The sequence below is a fragment of the Gavia stellata genome, chromosome 24 (assembly GCF_030936135.1).
Source record: "Gavia stellata isolate bGavSte3 chromosome 24, bGavSte3.hap2, whole genome shotgun sequence".
In the NCBI taxonomy this organism is placed as follows: Eukaryota; Metazoa; Chordata; class Aves; order Gaviiformes; family Gaviidae; genus Gavia; species Gavia stellata.
The window spans coordinates 6,341,450-6,357,598 of NC_082617.1; the positions used below are offsets into that span (position 1 = coordinate 6,341,450).

The 16,149-nt window shown below is 50.6% G+C and overlaps 1 protein-coding gene across 1 annotated transcript in view; it reads left to right on the plus strand.

Moving 5' to 3' along the window:
• The window catches only part of COL27A1 (collagen type XXVII alpha 1 chain), a 160,687-nt gene that overhangs the window by 109,725 nt on the left and 34,813 nt on the right, over positions 1-16,149 (plus strand). The window contains exons 29-37 of the mRNA XM_059828735.1: positions 4,553-4,606; positions 5,575-5,619; positions 5,790-5,834; positions 6,055-6,108; positions 6,912-6,965; positions 9,477-9,530; positions 11,174-11,227; positions 12,014-12,067; positions 13,573-13,680. Of these exons, the coding sequence (XP_059684718.1) occupies positions 4,553-4,606; positions 5,575-5,619; positions 5,790-5,834; positions 6,055-6,108; positions 6,912-6,965; positions 9,477-9,530; positions 11,174-11,227; positions 12,014-12,067; positions 13,573-13,680 (522 nt within the window). The remainder of the gene's footprint in view (positions 1-4,552; positions 4,607-5,574; positions 5,620-5,789; positions 5,835-6,054; positions 6,109-6,911; positions 6,966-9,476; positions 9,531-11,173; positions 11,228-12,013; positions 12,068-13,572; positions 13,681-16,149) is intronic.

Here is a 16,149-nt window from a genome sequence, read left to right on the forward strand (position 1 = left end):
CTGACAAGTTGTTCATGGAGAAAAAGCAGAGGTATATTGTTTTGCTCCCAGGGATCTTTCTAGTTGGCTGAAAAAGCATTAGAAGTGTTTGAGGAAAAGTTAGCTACAGATCTATGGCCAGCGATGTCTCCCTTCAGCTTCTGTCAAGGCATCCGCTTGCTTTTCATTTGGCCGGACTGTGATAGTGAAATATCAATATTTGGATAAAGGGGTAAGGAAGAAGCTTTGGATTTCTGGAAAGGAGCTACTACTGACTGCATGTTTCTGCTTCTGCTATTCAAAGGCTGTTACCATCTCTCTTCGAGCTCTGAGTATCTGTTTAAACAGGGGGAAATGCAGCACTACTTTGCAGAAACATCTTGTTGAGTATTTAGCTCTGTTCTGCAGGAACATTGTCTACTCTAGCAGCAGGGCATATCTCTGTTGCCTCACATGGACTAGCAATAAACCTGAGATGCAAAGCCTGGAGCTGAATTCCCCTGCACTCGGGAGCTGATGATGTCCATATCTAGCCAACACCATAGCACTTTGTTTAGTCTGGGATTGCTGATAGTGCTGCTCAGTATTGCACATCTCTGAGGGAAATGCTGTCTTGTCCTGTGCACCCACTGAGCGTGTGGCACTGTGACCTGCTTTGCTACTGTCACTGGAGCCTACATTTAAAAACACTCATTATTGCAGGGGGCAGAATGTGACTGCAGGTGAGACTTGCAAGGACTTAACACCAGCTTTCTACTACATAGCTCTGTGGGGACCTACACAGGGATTACAGTGTGAAATGTGTCCACATAAGGCATTGAAACTAGAATTTAAAAAATGCTGGGCTCTGCCCAGCCCTGAGTGGTTCACTGCCTGCTGAGATCCAGGACCTCAGCACAAGCGTGACTTACTGCAACCGGTGCATCAGCGTTTGGACACAGGGTCACAGACCTGTGATTTTCTGCACAATACTGATTCGGATTCTCTTGCCTGAAAACACAACCAAAAGGGGAAACTCATCTGTTTAGGTAGCAATGAGTGATGACACTTGGTCTTGTGGCGCATGTGCTTCAGGGGGACTGCCCAGGCGTGTCCCTGTGCTGTGACTCCCTGCGTGACCTCGGGTGAGCTGCTTTGAGATGGACATGGCAATATCTTTGAGCCACATGTTCGTGTCCAACTGGCTTTGGTGAAACAGTTGACTAGGTTTTCAAATGCTTCATCAGCCATGAACCTGTATCTCTCTGTGCTTTGGCTGCCCGTGTGCAAAGGAGCGGACAGATCTCGGTTTAACCCTCCTTTTTTTCCTGTTTACATTGTAAAGCTACTTGGAGCTTGCACTGTTTGTACAGCCCTGGCTCAGCAGGACCTCTCCTGAGCTGTGTACTGCCATATAAGTACTGATATAGACTAAAGAAAAGCTTCCTTCTCTGTTTCATGGTTTCCTAAAGACGCTGACACCAGTCATAAAGCCATGCACCCTCCTTACCCCATTCTTAGGACGGGACCATGCTGCATATGCCCTTAGGAGGTTGTTCCCGACGTGCCTCTCTACACGCTCGCCCTGGTCCCTCTGCCCTGCCATGCTCGGGGCAGGCATGCCTGGCTGTTCAGTTAATTTGGAAGCACTGAGGGTCCAAGGGGGGCCCGGGGAGCTGTGCTCAGCCCTGCCTGCATGGCCAAGCTGCCAGGCCTGCAGGGCGAAGGCACCGTGCTGTGCCTTGCGGCGTTTGGCATGGGATGCTCCCTGGAGAGCTGCCAGCACCTCACTCACTCATCTCTAACCAGCTTTGTCAGTAAAAGAGAGTTTTAAAGATTTAACTAATTGACTAAATGTAGCCTTTCCTGTCAGGGCAAATTAGGGGAAGCCTTTATCCTGGGTTTTGGCCCAGGAGGCTGGAGAAGATGAAGCTTGCGACATGCATTTGCGAATACAGGGTCACTTCCTCCTTCTTTAGGTCAGACGCCGATGAGATGTGTTGTGATGGGATTAGGCAGGTGACTGCTGTGAAGTGAGATTGCCCTGGCAGATCCTGCAAAGCTGGTGACAGGGTTTTGCTGGAAGAAAGGAGGATACCATAAACACTTCCCCAGCCAGCCCTGCCGGCTTGGACCGCTGAGAACCACAGCCATCGCTGCCCTTGCTGCAGCGCTGAGTGAGGTCTGAGGGCACCCAACAGCCTCCACCCAGCTCAGAGCAGCCCAGCACTGGCAAAGGGGCTGGACAGGACAGGATACAGGAGATGGATCTGGAGGGGCCAGATGCACCCCACTTTCCTTCCGCGACAGCACCTGTCCTGGAATGGAGACCTCTAACCTGGGTCATCGCTGCTGTTTCCATGTCCCAATTGCCTCTGATCCCTGCTCCCTCCTCCTCTAACACCAGGGCTGAGCTACTGAATCTTTCCCCTCAGCACTCCTTCAGAAGCAGGTAACCCCGCCATCTCAGGTAGTAAAGATGTAATTGCACAAAATAACTGAATGGCTGCTCAAAGAGGAGGGGAACAGTTTGTTTTCCAGGGAGGTTGAGAAGTTGGGTGGCAGGCTGTTTTCGCAGGGTGCCAGTGCCAAGCACGTGCTGACACCTCCCTTCTCTTTGGGCAGCCCAGTACCCAGCCCAGGACAGGTCTGTGTGTTCTGCCGGGTTTCTGGGTGTCCCGGTCACCCCAGGCAGCTCCCCAGATCCCTCCAAGCCTTGCTCTCCCAGTACTCCAACTTACAGCGCTCTCTGGCTTGAGCTGTCAGTAGCCCTGCTTTTAAATGACCTTCTGGTTTATGTCATTGTGCTTTGAGGTTCATAGGGACATGGATTAATAAAACTTTTGGTCTTCGCTGCTCTCTGATCTAGTGGCCAGCAGGAGCCAGGGCACTTGGGGTCTAGGGCTGGTGAGAGCTGCCATTACATTAGCGTAGCAAAGCGCCGATCTGTGAAACACCCCATTTGGTTGTGGTGTTCCCATCTGGTGCACAGTCCTCCTCTGTCCGTCTGTCCTGGAGACCAGGCTGAGCATTCTTTAGAGCTGTGTCTTACTGGCATGCAATACAGGCTGTTGGTTATTTGATCTCTGGTACACTCAGCAGCACAGGGTTTTGCCAAGCGCAGTAGAAGTTTTTGCATTATTTTATATTGACAATGTTTGGTTGCTGTAATAATTTGGCTAAGTTTCCTATACATCTTCTGCTGTTACACTGCCTTTCTTTGTGAGTCTCTCTCTCTCTTGCCTGTCATACTGGAGTTGCTTTTCTAACACATTGGCTCCCTAGCCCTGTTATTTTGGCACTCGGTTTGCATCCCGATTAAGCACATTGGCTCCTATTTTCTCTATTTCCACATTGGCCTGCTCTCAGGATTCCTCTTACCACTACATTCTAGCACCGCTCTGTGTTTTTATTTATTATTTACATTGCAGTAGCGCCTAAGAGTCCCAGCTGAGCTCATGGTTTGATGAGCATGACATGCATTAATAGTCTCTTGACATGCCCTTTTTTTTACTGTTTTATTTTCCCTGACCATGGCTCTGTTTATTCTCTGTCAGTGTGACACACTGGTTTCGGGGGTTTGAATGGTGCAGAGGGCTGCACATTCAGCTCTTCTGAAATTAGCTTGAAAGATAGAACACAGTTATCCCCTCTTTGAGACCAGTACTCTCCTCGCCCAGCACCCTCTGGAAGAACGAGGACACCCCTTCCTCAAGAATGCCTGAGCTGTACCATGAGCTGTTCAATTTTAGCTAATAGTGTCCAGGATCGCCCACTGTCTGGACTCTTGTACGTGCCATGAGCATTTGCAGCAGTGTGCGTGTCCCGTACACCTCCCGAGGTCCTCGTGCCTGCTGCACGCACGCGCACACCCTGGAGCAGATGCTGGGCGTAGGACCAGACGTGCCAAAGCAGACACGGCTGGCTGCGCTCCTCCCAGCGTGCATATGCATGAGCACCTGCCTGATCCTTAACAGCAGCCAGTTCTTTAAATATCAGGTAACTGTAGCTGAAGGCTTGGAGTTCAGCTGCCAGCAAATACACCCTGCTCTTTGGGAGCAGTATGAGGCCCAGGACAGTTGTGAAGGTACTGTATGGTGGGGGCTTGTGCGCCTCTGTATATTTTGTAGCTTTATTGCCCTGATTGTGATCATCAGAGAGTGTAGTATGCCCAGGTTAAGTGCAGGGGAAGATGGAAGAGCAGGGTTTCTAGAGGTTTGATATCAATAAGGCTAGACTGCAAGTCTGTGCATTGCCAAACCCTTGTCCTGTAACTGTTGTATGAAAATAAGGCTGTTCCTGGCCTGCCTTCCTCCTCTGGCTTTGGTTTGCGGTTGGTAGTCAGTTTAACAGGAATAAAAAGTATTTTGGTGCTGTGTGCTGGTAAATGGTGAGAAATGAAGCAACAAAACACAGAAGGGATCTTTTGAGTCCTGGGCTCCAAGCTGCTGTGCTCAACCCAACCAATAAGTTGGCTTAGCCAGGACTGATCTCATGGACTTTCCTGGTGGCCAAAGCTAGGGTGACTGCTGTATTTTCCAGTGAGACATATACTCTGTGTTCTTATTTTTCCCTCTCTTTTGCCTTTTTCCAGGGTGCCAGAGGGCCTGATGGACCAGTAGGCGAGCCAGGGTCACGAGGTGTCAAGGTGAATGCCAGTGGGTGGCCAAGGCTGCTCTTAGCTGTGTTGTGAAGTGCCCTGGACAGGATCAAGGTCACATCTTCCTCCACGAACAGAGGACATTCAGTTGCTCCATGAGGGTCAACCAGCAGGGATGAGTCTTTCATGCAGCCAGAGTAAAATCTGTCCAACGTGGGCATCAGGGCCCTTGCTGCTGGGGTCTGAGACCCCAAATACAGAGGCAGTCCACCAACATAAAAGGGCCTCTGCTAAAATAATGGGGTCCCTGGCAGGAATGGGAGTAGCTTCAGCTGGCAGTGAGTGCGCTTGACTGTTACATCTGAATGTAGCACAAAAATCAGAGCAATTTAACATGACTGATAAAATATGACCTAAGGGAATATGTATCTGTTCCGATGTACTTCATGTTAATTAGATCAGGACAGTAAAAACACAGGACAGGGGATGCCTGGTGCAAAGACAGCCTGGCAGATACCCTGCCTGGGCAGACCGTCATCCACGGTGAGCCTGCTCCACAACAGGCATTGAGAGGGGTGCATGGGAGAGTTTCTCCCTTTGGCAGCAGCCCGAAGTGAGAGTAACGTGGCAGAGCTGGACCCTTGTCCTACCATTGAATGTCACAGACTCCATCCTCTGCATGGCACACATGGCCCTGTGAATGCAACTGGGATGGGGAATCTCTCTTATTTCATGCCCTGCCAGACAGGGCTGTGCCGAGTCTCCTGAGAATCCCAGCTTCCTCCAAAGCAGTGTTTGCTCAAAAAACCTTAGGTCATGCAGCCCATTGCCCACACTCCCTGCTGAGTGGGGTGTTCCTCAGGGCAGGATGCTGGGCACTTGGCCTCTCAAAAGCTGCAGGGAACTGGAGGGGATATTTGACACACAGAAATGCAAGAGCAGATGGGATGGGCGGAAGAGCATCGCCAATACAGTTTGCGCTCTTGCCAACATGTCTGTGTCTTTTTGCTTCGCAGGGCCGACCAGGGGAGCCAGGCAAGCTGGGGCCAGATGGGCTGCAGGTATGTCCTCTGTGAGAGCCAGTGTCTGCCAAACCCGGCGTGGTGTCACACCCCCACAGGGGTACCCACACATAGACAGTGCCCAGGGAACTGCAGCTTCTCCTGGCCGGAACACCGCGGGTGTCTCAGGACATTCCCAGCTGCTAATTGCTGTAACTGTGTGTTCACAGGGGAAGATGGGTGAGACTGGGGAGACAGGAGCACGTGGCTTCCCAGTAAGTGTCCATCCCTTGTGCTTCCTTTCATAATCTTGGTTTCACGCAAGTCCGTAAGTTTTGAGTTCTGGTCCAGGAGGAAGAACTTGGACAGTGTCTCACACTTACAGGGCCACCTCGTCACTCCTTTTATTGGAGTGTTTGAGGTGCACGTTGCTGCCACCAGGCATGAAAGATTGCTATGGGGTTGGAGCTGACCTTGTGTTTTTAATTTTTCTAGGGTATCCAAGGACCTTCTGGACCTCCAGGAGCAAAAGGGGCTCCAGGCGACCCGGCAAGTGTCTTATCACTCTCTCTTCATCTGTCTTTCCTTGCACACATACAGACACTTCACTTCTTTGTCTGTCTGTCTCTTCCCCACCACTCATTCCCATTCCCAGCTTCTCTGTCCTTGCCAACTCCAGCATGGTCAGAGATGTGAAAGACTTGGCTAGAGTCCTAGGAGGCATGAGGAAAGACAAGGTCAGACCCCTGGAAAGCAAAAGGGGGCCATGGATCAACCAGGGAGAGTGTAGGATACAGCCTGGGATGGATTTCAGAAGGGAAGGGAGAAAAGAAGGGCAAGGTTGGATCTGGGACAGGGTCAGATGTAACAGGAGGAATTGGACTGGGCTGGTAGGTAGCGCGGAAGGGGGCCTAGGAGGGAGGCTGGTGGTGTCAGAACTGAGGCCACAGCTTTGGGGGAGGCACTGGGAGACGACAAGTGAAGACACAGACCTCAAGGAGGGCCAACAGGACCACTGAAGCAGGAAGAGGGGTTATCTCCTGCTCTCTGTGTCTGTGAGGACTGACCTGGACTGTGAAGGGAGAGAGTAAACCAGGAATTTTCAGGTTGCCAACTACAGTTGTTTTAGGTGGGAGCCAGAAAGATGAAGGGCCTTCTGAACTGTTTGGCTGTTCAGGTGCCTCAGCACACCCATTGCTGGCTTCTCCATCTCACTGGGCATCACCTGCACGCTGTGTAGCTCTCTGTGATGTGGGAGGGAACTGGTGTTTTATCTTACAGGCCATGGAAGTGGTGGCCCTTCAGAAATGAAAACAGTTGTATGAAAAGAGCCTTGTGTCTCTGTCTTTCAGGGTCCACAAGGACCACAGGGGCCACCTGGGCCTTTGGGAGAAATTGGACATAAGGTAGGTCTGATCTTTGCTTCTGTTTTCCCCTTGCATCAAGAGTGGCAGGACTGAGAGAGGAGTAAATGTTCAGAGATGCATCCTTTCACACCTGGGGACACGAGCAGGAAGGATTTCCCTCAAGTCTGAAAGTCAACTTCCAAAGCAAACAGCGAAAATCAGAAATTTGAGCATCATTTTCCACACAGCCCATAGACACCCAGTTGGTAGATGTGCAGACCCATCTTCACAACAAGATGACAAGAGAATGTTTCTCACATTCAAAGAAACATTTCAAAGCTGACCACACTAATGAGCATGTCCCATGCATGACTCTACAACCACACCAGGAACCACCTTTTCTACACCAGGGTGCAGAGTCAGGGACCAAATACAGTAACAATTCAAACTGAAAACTGGTCGTTGCTTTCCCCCTCACCAGTGCCATTGCTGACAAGACACAGTTTTGTCAGCCAGCCTGGATTGCTGTGGCAGTCCCATCACAAGCTGCTGCAGCCAGTGGAAGAAGCTCAGAGAAATGCCTTTGCTGCTGACTGTGCTTTCAGGTTGCCGTTGCCATGAAGCAATGGCACAAACACACCGTAACCAAAGCCGCAGCAGCTGCCAAACAGTGCCCTGATGGAGCGCAGGAGATGCTTCCATGGTTTTCCCCTGACTCGTCTGCAGTCTTGGCTTGATTTCACTCCCCTTGAAGTATTATAGTCTTGGCTGTTTATACCAGATGTGCCAGTTCCCCTTGGGTAGTTCCTTTCCGTAGGTCCCAAGCTGTAATATAGATAGGATGTTTCACTTGGTTGTAAAAACAGCAGCAAAGGTGCCTTTTAATGCAGTCTACTGCAAAGTGTATGAGTCATGAAAGTTTCCATTCTCATGGCTGCTAGTCTGGATGGAGCGAGCTCTCAGCGTGGTAAACCACACTGGGGAGCTGGAAAGCTGCTACCGAGCCACGCTGGGTGTTGCCAACCAAGAAAGTACAGAGCTTTATTCAAATCTGTGACTCTTCCAGGAGCCTTTCTCTGCACTGGCACCTCTGGAGAAACCAAAGCAGAATATTTGCTTTCATTGGAGCTTGAGTTTTCTCATTGCGTGACTTGACCATTTGTTCGTAAACCCAACATGCGCCCTGCTCCCTCCTCTGCTTGAATCCATCTCAGCAAGCCAGGAACTGGCTTTATTCCCTGGGCAGCCAAGTGCTCCCTTGACTATGTGCTCTTTTTTCCTTTATTCCTAACAGCAAAGAGAAGGGAGATTGTCCGGAAAACAAATATCATAAGTAAATAAACGACTCAAATCCTTTAAAGACAAGCTTTGCTGTCCCATCTTTGGGCTTGTTTTACAGATTCTCATCCCCCGTACTTCCCAGAGGTACTAGTGAATGTACAAAGATTAAAGCTCCCGGTTGATCTTGGTGCTAAATGACTGTGACCCCTCTATTGCAAGGCTGCACATGGCAGCTGGACACCAAGTAACAGTTTGCAAGGTCATTCTCTCTTCTTTCCTCTTTCTGTCTTAATTCCCATAGTTTTCCAGGTCTGGCATTCATTTTTGGTTCTCTGAGGGATGCCAAGTGTCTCTGCCAGGATCTATGCTCAGATGGATAGGGCCACGTTATCTCCTCTGCCAGCCACTTTCTTTCAGGTGGTACAGCCTGGCAGCAGCCCTGGGCTCTGGGTTTCTGGTCCGAGCCCAGTCGTTGGCATTAGGATGTTTGCTGACCCATTACAGCCAGAGGAAGTGGGTGATGGATGTCAAGGCTAATCTGGCCAAAGTTTGTGCCGGAGGGTTTGGTGTAACCGTGCTGTTCTTGGCTCCCTTTAGCTGTCCTGCAGCTGGCAGCAGCGTTGCGCCCCTGCCTCTCCGGGAGCGTGGGGCCAAGGGCTCAGCTCGAGGCTGTGTCATCTGGGGCAGCTGCTCCTGCCAAGGCAGGGCAAGTCACTGCGCCTGCGAACCCTGAGGCTGCGTTAACTACGTAACCCTAACCAAAATGAGACTGGTGGCGTGGAGAATGTGCTCAGACCAGCGGTAATGGAGAAGTGTGGTTGCAGGAAGCAGTGAGCAAGGGAGCAAGAGCGCAGCTGAGCATTTTTGTTATCCGCTGTATCAGCCAACCTGCTGGACCCTTGTGAAGGGCGTTCAAGTCTAATTCTGAGCCTTTTCCCTTCTTTCCCAACTCGTCCCAGTGCTGCTCCCCGGCGTGGTTACTAACCTAAGGAAGCAGAGGGGTTGGAAGGAGCTAGAGAGAGGTGTTTGGCAGAGGAGGCTGGGGGGCTGCCACAGGGCTGGAGAGAGGGGAGGCATGAGAGACGAGCAGAGCCCTCCCAGGAACCAGGCACGAGGGGGTACTGGGCCTCTTTGATGCTGCGTACCCTGAGCCAGCTCTGGGGAGGTAATTACATTGCAACCAGGGCTCCACTGTCCCGGGAGGGCTCTGCTAAAGGAATTATGTCTTTGATCTTGCTTTCTACTTGGTTACAATGAGTTTTTTCATTATCTTTTTTTTTTTTTTCCCAGGGACCGCCTGGCTCAATGGGACAGCCTGGCCTTGCAGGTGAACCTGGCATGAAGGTAAGAAAAACCCTTAGTGCAATTTCTCTGTCAGACTGGGGAAATAATAGCAACTTCTGTTCCTGCAGGACTGTGTAACGTTGCATGTTCACCCTCCAGCAGCCAACGCCACAGCATATTCAACAAAAGATAAAGTTTAAAAAATAAAATCAGGTTAACTTTTAAGCCCTTAGTTACAAATTCCAGAGCCCCATCCCAAGGGGGAGGCTGTCAGTGCCGGGGAGAAGCACCATCCCAAGGGTCTTCTGCCTGAATAGCTGTGAAGGGCCTTGGAAATGAAGCTCAGCTCTTTCACAGATCCAAAATCTGAGTGGAGAGGGGAGTCCTCAAGACTCAGAGATCCAGGCAGCTTCCAATTTGAAATAAGAAGAGTCTTAGGAAGGTCCCAAACTTAAAAATACCCTCAGACAAGGTCCTGCCGCAGTTTCCAAGCCTCAGCTCTGTGGGGACTGAACTCCTCTGATGGTTATGGGGGAAGGGTGCCCTGCTCCAGAGCCATGAATGCACCTTCTTGTCTGCTTGGAAAGGCCTATAAAAACCATCTCTTTGTTTGAATAAGATCCCAGTGCTGAGCAGCTCAGAAGGGTTTTTATTTTGTCCTCACCCCCTTTCTGCTTGGTTTGAAGGTTCGCTCCTGTGTGCAGAGCTTTTGAACAGACTCTATGTGGGGATTAAATGCAATTTCCTCTTTGCTGTTCTTCACTCCCCACCCCCGGCCCCATCCTTTGCCATGTTTTCCTTGGCAAATCTTCTGACACTTCACTGGAGCTACCGTGTCTTTGGCGTCCTGATGCTGCACGAGTGTTTCAGCTCCCGTACTCCTGGCTGCCCTCCTCGGGAACAGGACATGATGATTTGCAGGAACACCCCTTTACCCACTGTCAGTGCAACACATCCTTGCTGGGGGGGTCAGAGAGTAAAAGTCCAGTGCTGCTCCTTCTCCAAAGCCGGGAGGTGCTGGGACAGGCTGGGGTTGCTCTGGGCAGTCGTCGCTTGCAGACCAGTTTGCTGCAGGACGAGATGTATGGGTAGGTCAAACCTTTTCCTCCTTCTCCCTCTGCGTTTCCTGAACTCTCTTCCTTGCAAAGCAGTTAGCCTGGATGGGCACAAATGGGAGGTAACTGCCCTATGTTGCCTCCAGTGCAACCTCGCAGCCTGTCGCCAAGATCCATTTTCTTGCCAGCTCCAAACACCTTCAGTTTATTCATTTTGGTGCCATCAAAGGTTCAGGTTCTTCTCCACCCTCCTCAGTCATGTGGGGCTCAAAGAGCTGTCAGTGTTCTTCTCCCTCGCTCCAGCTGTGTCTGGCGCAGCGCTGCACTGCACCCAGCATTGCTGCTTTTCCTGCCAAAGGGCTGTGCCAAGGGAATATCTTCTGGCCCTGCAGCTGCAGGCAGCACAAACCACTCCTGCACCCCTGTCCTGTTGGGCATCGTTGCAACAGAGCCTGCGAGGTGTGCGCTGGCTCTCCGCGAGCAGAGGTGCTGGTGATGCCAACCTGTCCTTTGGACCCCCTTGCAAACTGAAGTGAAGGTGTTTGTGTGGGAGAAGGAAACAAAAAGTCAAAATGAGGGGTGCAATGGGAAGTGCTTCACGCTCACTCGCTGTCGGTTGTCTCCATGTCTGTGGTTCCTTCTTTGTAGGGTGATCCTGGCCAGTTGGGAGTCCCTGGAGAGCAAGGCCTCGCTGGCCAAAGAGTAAGTATGGTCACCTTCTGATAGGACTTCTCTGCTGTACCAGTTCCCCAGAGGCTCCGTTCCCTCTTCACCCACAGCCTGGGCAGACAGATCCCGCTCGGGGCATCCCGTAACCCTTACGGCCCTTGTTTCTTCTGCGGGTGGTGGAAACGCCTCCCTCACAGAGCCTATCAGCTTCAGCTCACAGCTGCGTGAGCCTCTCCGATGCTACAGGGCTGCTTTGCCCAGTGCTGTGACAACCTATGAAAGGGGCGGTGTGGGAACAGCTCTGTCCTGTTCCCCGGCCGAGCGCAGCCGGGAGGATGCAGTCCGCACGGGGCAGGGAGATGCTGGAGCAGAAGGAGGGCATTAAGCAGGGAAACACTGGCCTCACTATGCATGCGTGGGAGGGAGCCAGGGGCGGGATGAATGCACGGATTGAAGCTGGCAGTGGCTCTTGTCCCTTCTCAGGACTAAGGTCAGTTGTTGGAGCAGGATAGGGAAGCCCCAGGTTAAATGAATACAGACTGAGCCCCCTTTTCAATGGGGAAGGAGGTCTTCCCGCAGGCCAGCAGCGGGGTCGGTGGAGGAGAAACTATGGCTTAGAATAAAGCAAGAGGCTGAACTCCTACTCTAGCTCCAGAAAGAGCTTGTTCAGCAATAGGGTATGAGACAGGACATGTGTCAAAGCGCAGGGCTGGGCTCCTGTCACTGCAGCCCAACTCACTGCCCCAAGTCAACTGCCGAAAGCATGGGGAAAAAAGCGTATTTGGGCACAGCCCTATGTTGCTTTCTTCTGTCTTGCAGGGAGAATCAGGGCTGGAAGGGGACAGCGGGCCACCTGGGCCGGACGGTGTCAAGGTAAACCTCGCTGTCATGGCATGTTTCAGCTCTCAGACACATCTCCGTGCACTCAGGCCCCCGTGGTTCCCGGGGACAGGTTGAAGCCAAGGGGGTTGTTGGGTCCTCTGTGCAATAAGCCTCTGCCTTGCTCCCTCCAAGGATTTTTTCTCTGCAAGCACACATAATGGACTCCTCCTGTTTCACTCCTCTACCCACATTTTTGGCATCTGATCAGATCTCCAAAAAGGTCAACTTCTTTAAAATCTAGTTCCCAGCAATTTGTCTGTTTTATTTGAGTCTTTACAGATTAAATTTCCAACTAATCAGGAATTCCTGGGCCTGGCAGGGGAAATCGAGAATTGTCCATTGCTCTCCCCTGCACCACTAACCAGAACATTGTCAGCAAGTAAAGAAACCAGATCGCCTTCCTCTTGGCAAAGCCCCAGGTGCTCGCTCAGGGCTTGCACTGCACTCTTCATCTAGCTGCTGTGAGTTTGCTACCTTGCCTTTGGAACAGAACTCTGATTTCTGTCCCTGCACAGCCAGCCTTTCCAAACAGGCCAACAGTTTTGTTCCATGGAAAGAAAAAGCAGCCGGTCCCACAACAATGCAGTTTATTGCTTCATTCTAGTTCAACTATTTGCCGTGTGTCTCTACTTCTGCTTATCTCTGAACGTTGGACCAAAAGACTCTTCCTTAAAGACAGTCAAGACTTCTGTATTCTCTTGCCACCGCTAACTGTCCCCAAGAGCTCTTGAACCAAACCAGATCTTTTCAACCTGAATGTGTCTCTGGACAGCAGAAGAGCCACTGCTCACTGCAGGAGCATTTGTTTATCAAGAAGAGATGTTGCTGTCCGCTTGCACCTGCGTTAATGAGAGCAAAACGACTCTGTCAAGGCTGGTTGGTTGCACAAGTGTAGGTGCTGCTGTCAGTACAGAATTGGCCTTTTTGATTGTCCCCATAAAATTTTGCGCCATCAATTATAAGAATGGTAATTTGACATGATACCTACGGCTCAGACCACAAATCCTTCGCAGGGACAAGATGACACTGTTTCGCAGAGTGTTTATTTGAGCCCTGGGCTGATTCCCATTTGGCAGCAAAAGCCAAGCAGCTGCTCCAGACAAACCCATCCTATTAAAAATTTTTCAGCATCCCGAGCTCAGGGCTTCTGGGTGAGGGAAGGGAGACTTTCAGATCTTGTCTGCCTGTCTCATTCACGTGGGAGGTTCAGGCCTTATTGCAGGAGAAGCAAAGAGGTTCAGATTTCCCTGTGTAATGGGGGAGTTCCTTCTCCTCCAGCCAAGAGATTTTTTAAAAAAAGAAACCTGGTTTTGCTCATTTTTTTAATGTCAAGTGTATTATGACTCATCCTCATTCATCCTTTTGCTTGCAGGCTCTCTTCCTCTCAGACTCCTGAAATATTAATTATGTGGTGGGTTTTTTCCTTGCAAGAGCCATGTACAGTGACCCATGTGTTGTGTGGGTATGAAAAGCTCCCTCCCTCCTCTCTTCCACAGGGAGACAAAGGAGAGCAAGGCCTGGAAGGAGAGAAAGGAGAAAAAGGCATCGAAGGACTGAAGGGAAAAGAAGGGCCTCCTGGATATCCCGGCATCACAGGTGTCCGAGTGAGTCTGCAAAACCAGCCCGCTCACCCCCATAGCTGGTCCGCGGGTTTCCTGTAACTAGTGCTCTCCTCCCCGAGCTGCGCGGGCAGCCGCGTGTATCTCGGATCGCCGGGGTACGGGTGTTGGCCCAACACAGCTCCTGCGCTCTCCATTAGGGCCACCTGCACTCTGGTTTCCAAATCAGCAGTTGCATCTAGCCCCAAAAGGAACAGCAGAGTGCTGCCTGCTCTTGTCTAAACCCCTGCGTGCAAGATGACTTTAACCTTTCCGATGGCTGCAGCGGGAGCCCAGAGGTGCAGCATGTGCTCCCCAGCTCAGGGATCGGGGCAGAGCTGGCACACACCAAGCTCTGGGCTGCAGAAGGCAAACCAGCTCGTCTGAAGAGACGAGATCCTATTGCAACAAGAGGACAAAAGAGAGTTTGCAGTCTTGTGTCTGGGAGGCTGGATTGCATTTAAACCCTAGTAAGAAATATATAGGCTTTTTCTTTTTTTTAATTTTTTTTTCTTTTTTTTTTTTTTATAAGGGCAGTAATTACTGTAGACATTAATACTACTGTAACAGGGCATGCCATGTTGCAGCAAAACCCCTGGGAGCAGATTGAGAGGGAGATGCAGGCAGTGAACCAGGACACTGTTTAGGGCAGGAAGTCATCTGAGATATGACTTGTTGCAAATGTTGTCATGAAGTATGTTATTTTTGCAAAAAATTACACCCAGGAGACAGTTTGGTCTTTCAATCAGGATATGCACTTGAGATATGGGTCACTTCTCTGGTCTGCCGTAGGCTTTGGGACACTGTGCCTCTTTACTGCATCTGTAAAATGGACCACCTCGCAGGGTGTTCGAGAGGGATGTGTGGAGGGCTGTGAGGAGCTGAGGTTCCCCTGGCTGCCACAGCTGGCCTTGGCCTGCAGTTTGGAAATGGCCAGCTTTTCCCTTCTCTCCCTTCTGTTTGATGATGACTTGCTTACTTCTGCTTTTCCCTTCTAAGGTTTCCCTCTTAAATATAGAAAACAAATAGAAGAAATTAGCAGGAAATTATTCCTGAATCCTCAATGAATATCCTAGGCATGTCTCATTCACTTGGAGGTCTGATCTCAGTGCCATAAAAAGAAAAAATGTGACTCTGGCTCCGAGATGAGAGCTGCAGGGCTGGAGGAGTTGGGCAGGGTCTGGTCTGGGGCTCCTTCGGTGGTGCCAGATGGAGGGTAGCTCTGCCCAGTGCCTCAGTGGGCTGCTCTGCAAGCCAAGTCAGGCCCTTCTGCTTGAAACGTGGAATTTCTCAGCTTGACGACATGATTTATTGATTGTAATTATTGCTGTGGATCAAAGTTGTAGAAAGCATGGACTCCCAAGGCTCTTCTGTCAAGCGATAGCCTGGTCAAGTCGGATGCAGCCAGCCTGGCCGGAGTGGCCGTGCTCGCCCGTAGCACAAGTCTTGCTGCTCGTGCAGCTGGAGAACACGCCAGCTCCCACCACGCGTCTCCGGGAGGCATGTGAGCAGCCCTGGCATGTCAGAAAGAGCGATTAGACCAAGTTTGACCAAGTTTGATGGCAGCTCTGAAATCCCTGCCCAGGATGGGTGGAAGGCAGCAGGGCAGGCAGGTACTTCTGAGCACTGGGTAGATGCTTGATGTTGAAGAATGTGGTTTTTCCTTTTGGTGACGTTGTGGCTGGCTAAAAGGAGGGCAGGGAGAAGGGTGTGAGGGGATGGAAGCAGCAGAGGGGCTGGATTTGTGTTATTTTTGGGCTGGGGTTGGGATTTGAGCACTGACTCAACTAGAAAGTGGAAACCTTGGCTTAATACTGCGGTGCAGCACCATAAATGTGCAGAATAAGGCCGTAGTCCTGCCCCAGATAAGGCCGTCCTTGGCCACAGCCCCCTGTACCCACAGGGAGCTCTTTGCAGGATTGGGACCGTACCATGGGCGAGAGCTGGTCCCCAATATCCCAGCTTCCTCCCGGCTGCAGGCTGGCATGACTGGACAGCCGCCCTCAGCGCCCAGCCCTCCATGTGCTGTACTTCTGGCTGGTTCACGTGTTTATATTGTGCATGTTTTAAGAACCAATAAAAATACTAAAATCATGCAAAAGCCATATTAAGTTATAAAGTATAAAATATAGATTCTCTCAGACTCCATCCCCGCTGTTTGCCAGCATGTCCCTGGGAACATGATGCCGTTTTCTGTTTTATTTTTTAAAAAAAAAGAGTCAATAGAGCCAAGATTCCTGCTCATAATCACTCCCTTTTGTTTTTTTTTACTGCAGAGTGCTATATTTCCATCTACTATTTTAATACGCTTCTTTGTATATCCTTATGTCTAAACTCAAGCAGACTTTCAGAGACCCGCGTAAAGTCCAGATAGCACAGCCTCCTCTGCCAAATGCCTGGCCGTTACCTAATGTATAGGCTGGTGTTCCTGTACTCGCTGAGGTAATTTAAAGATGAAAGTCCTCTGACAGAAGT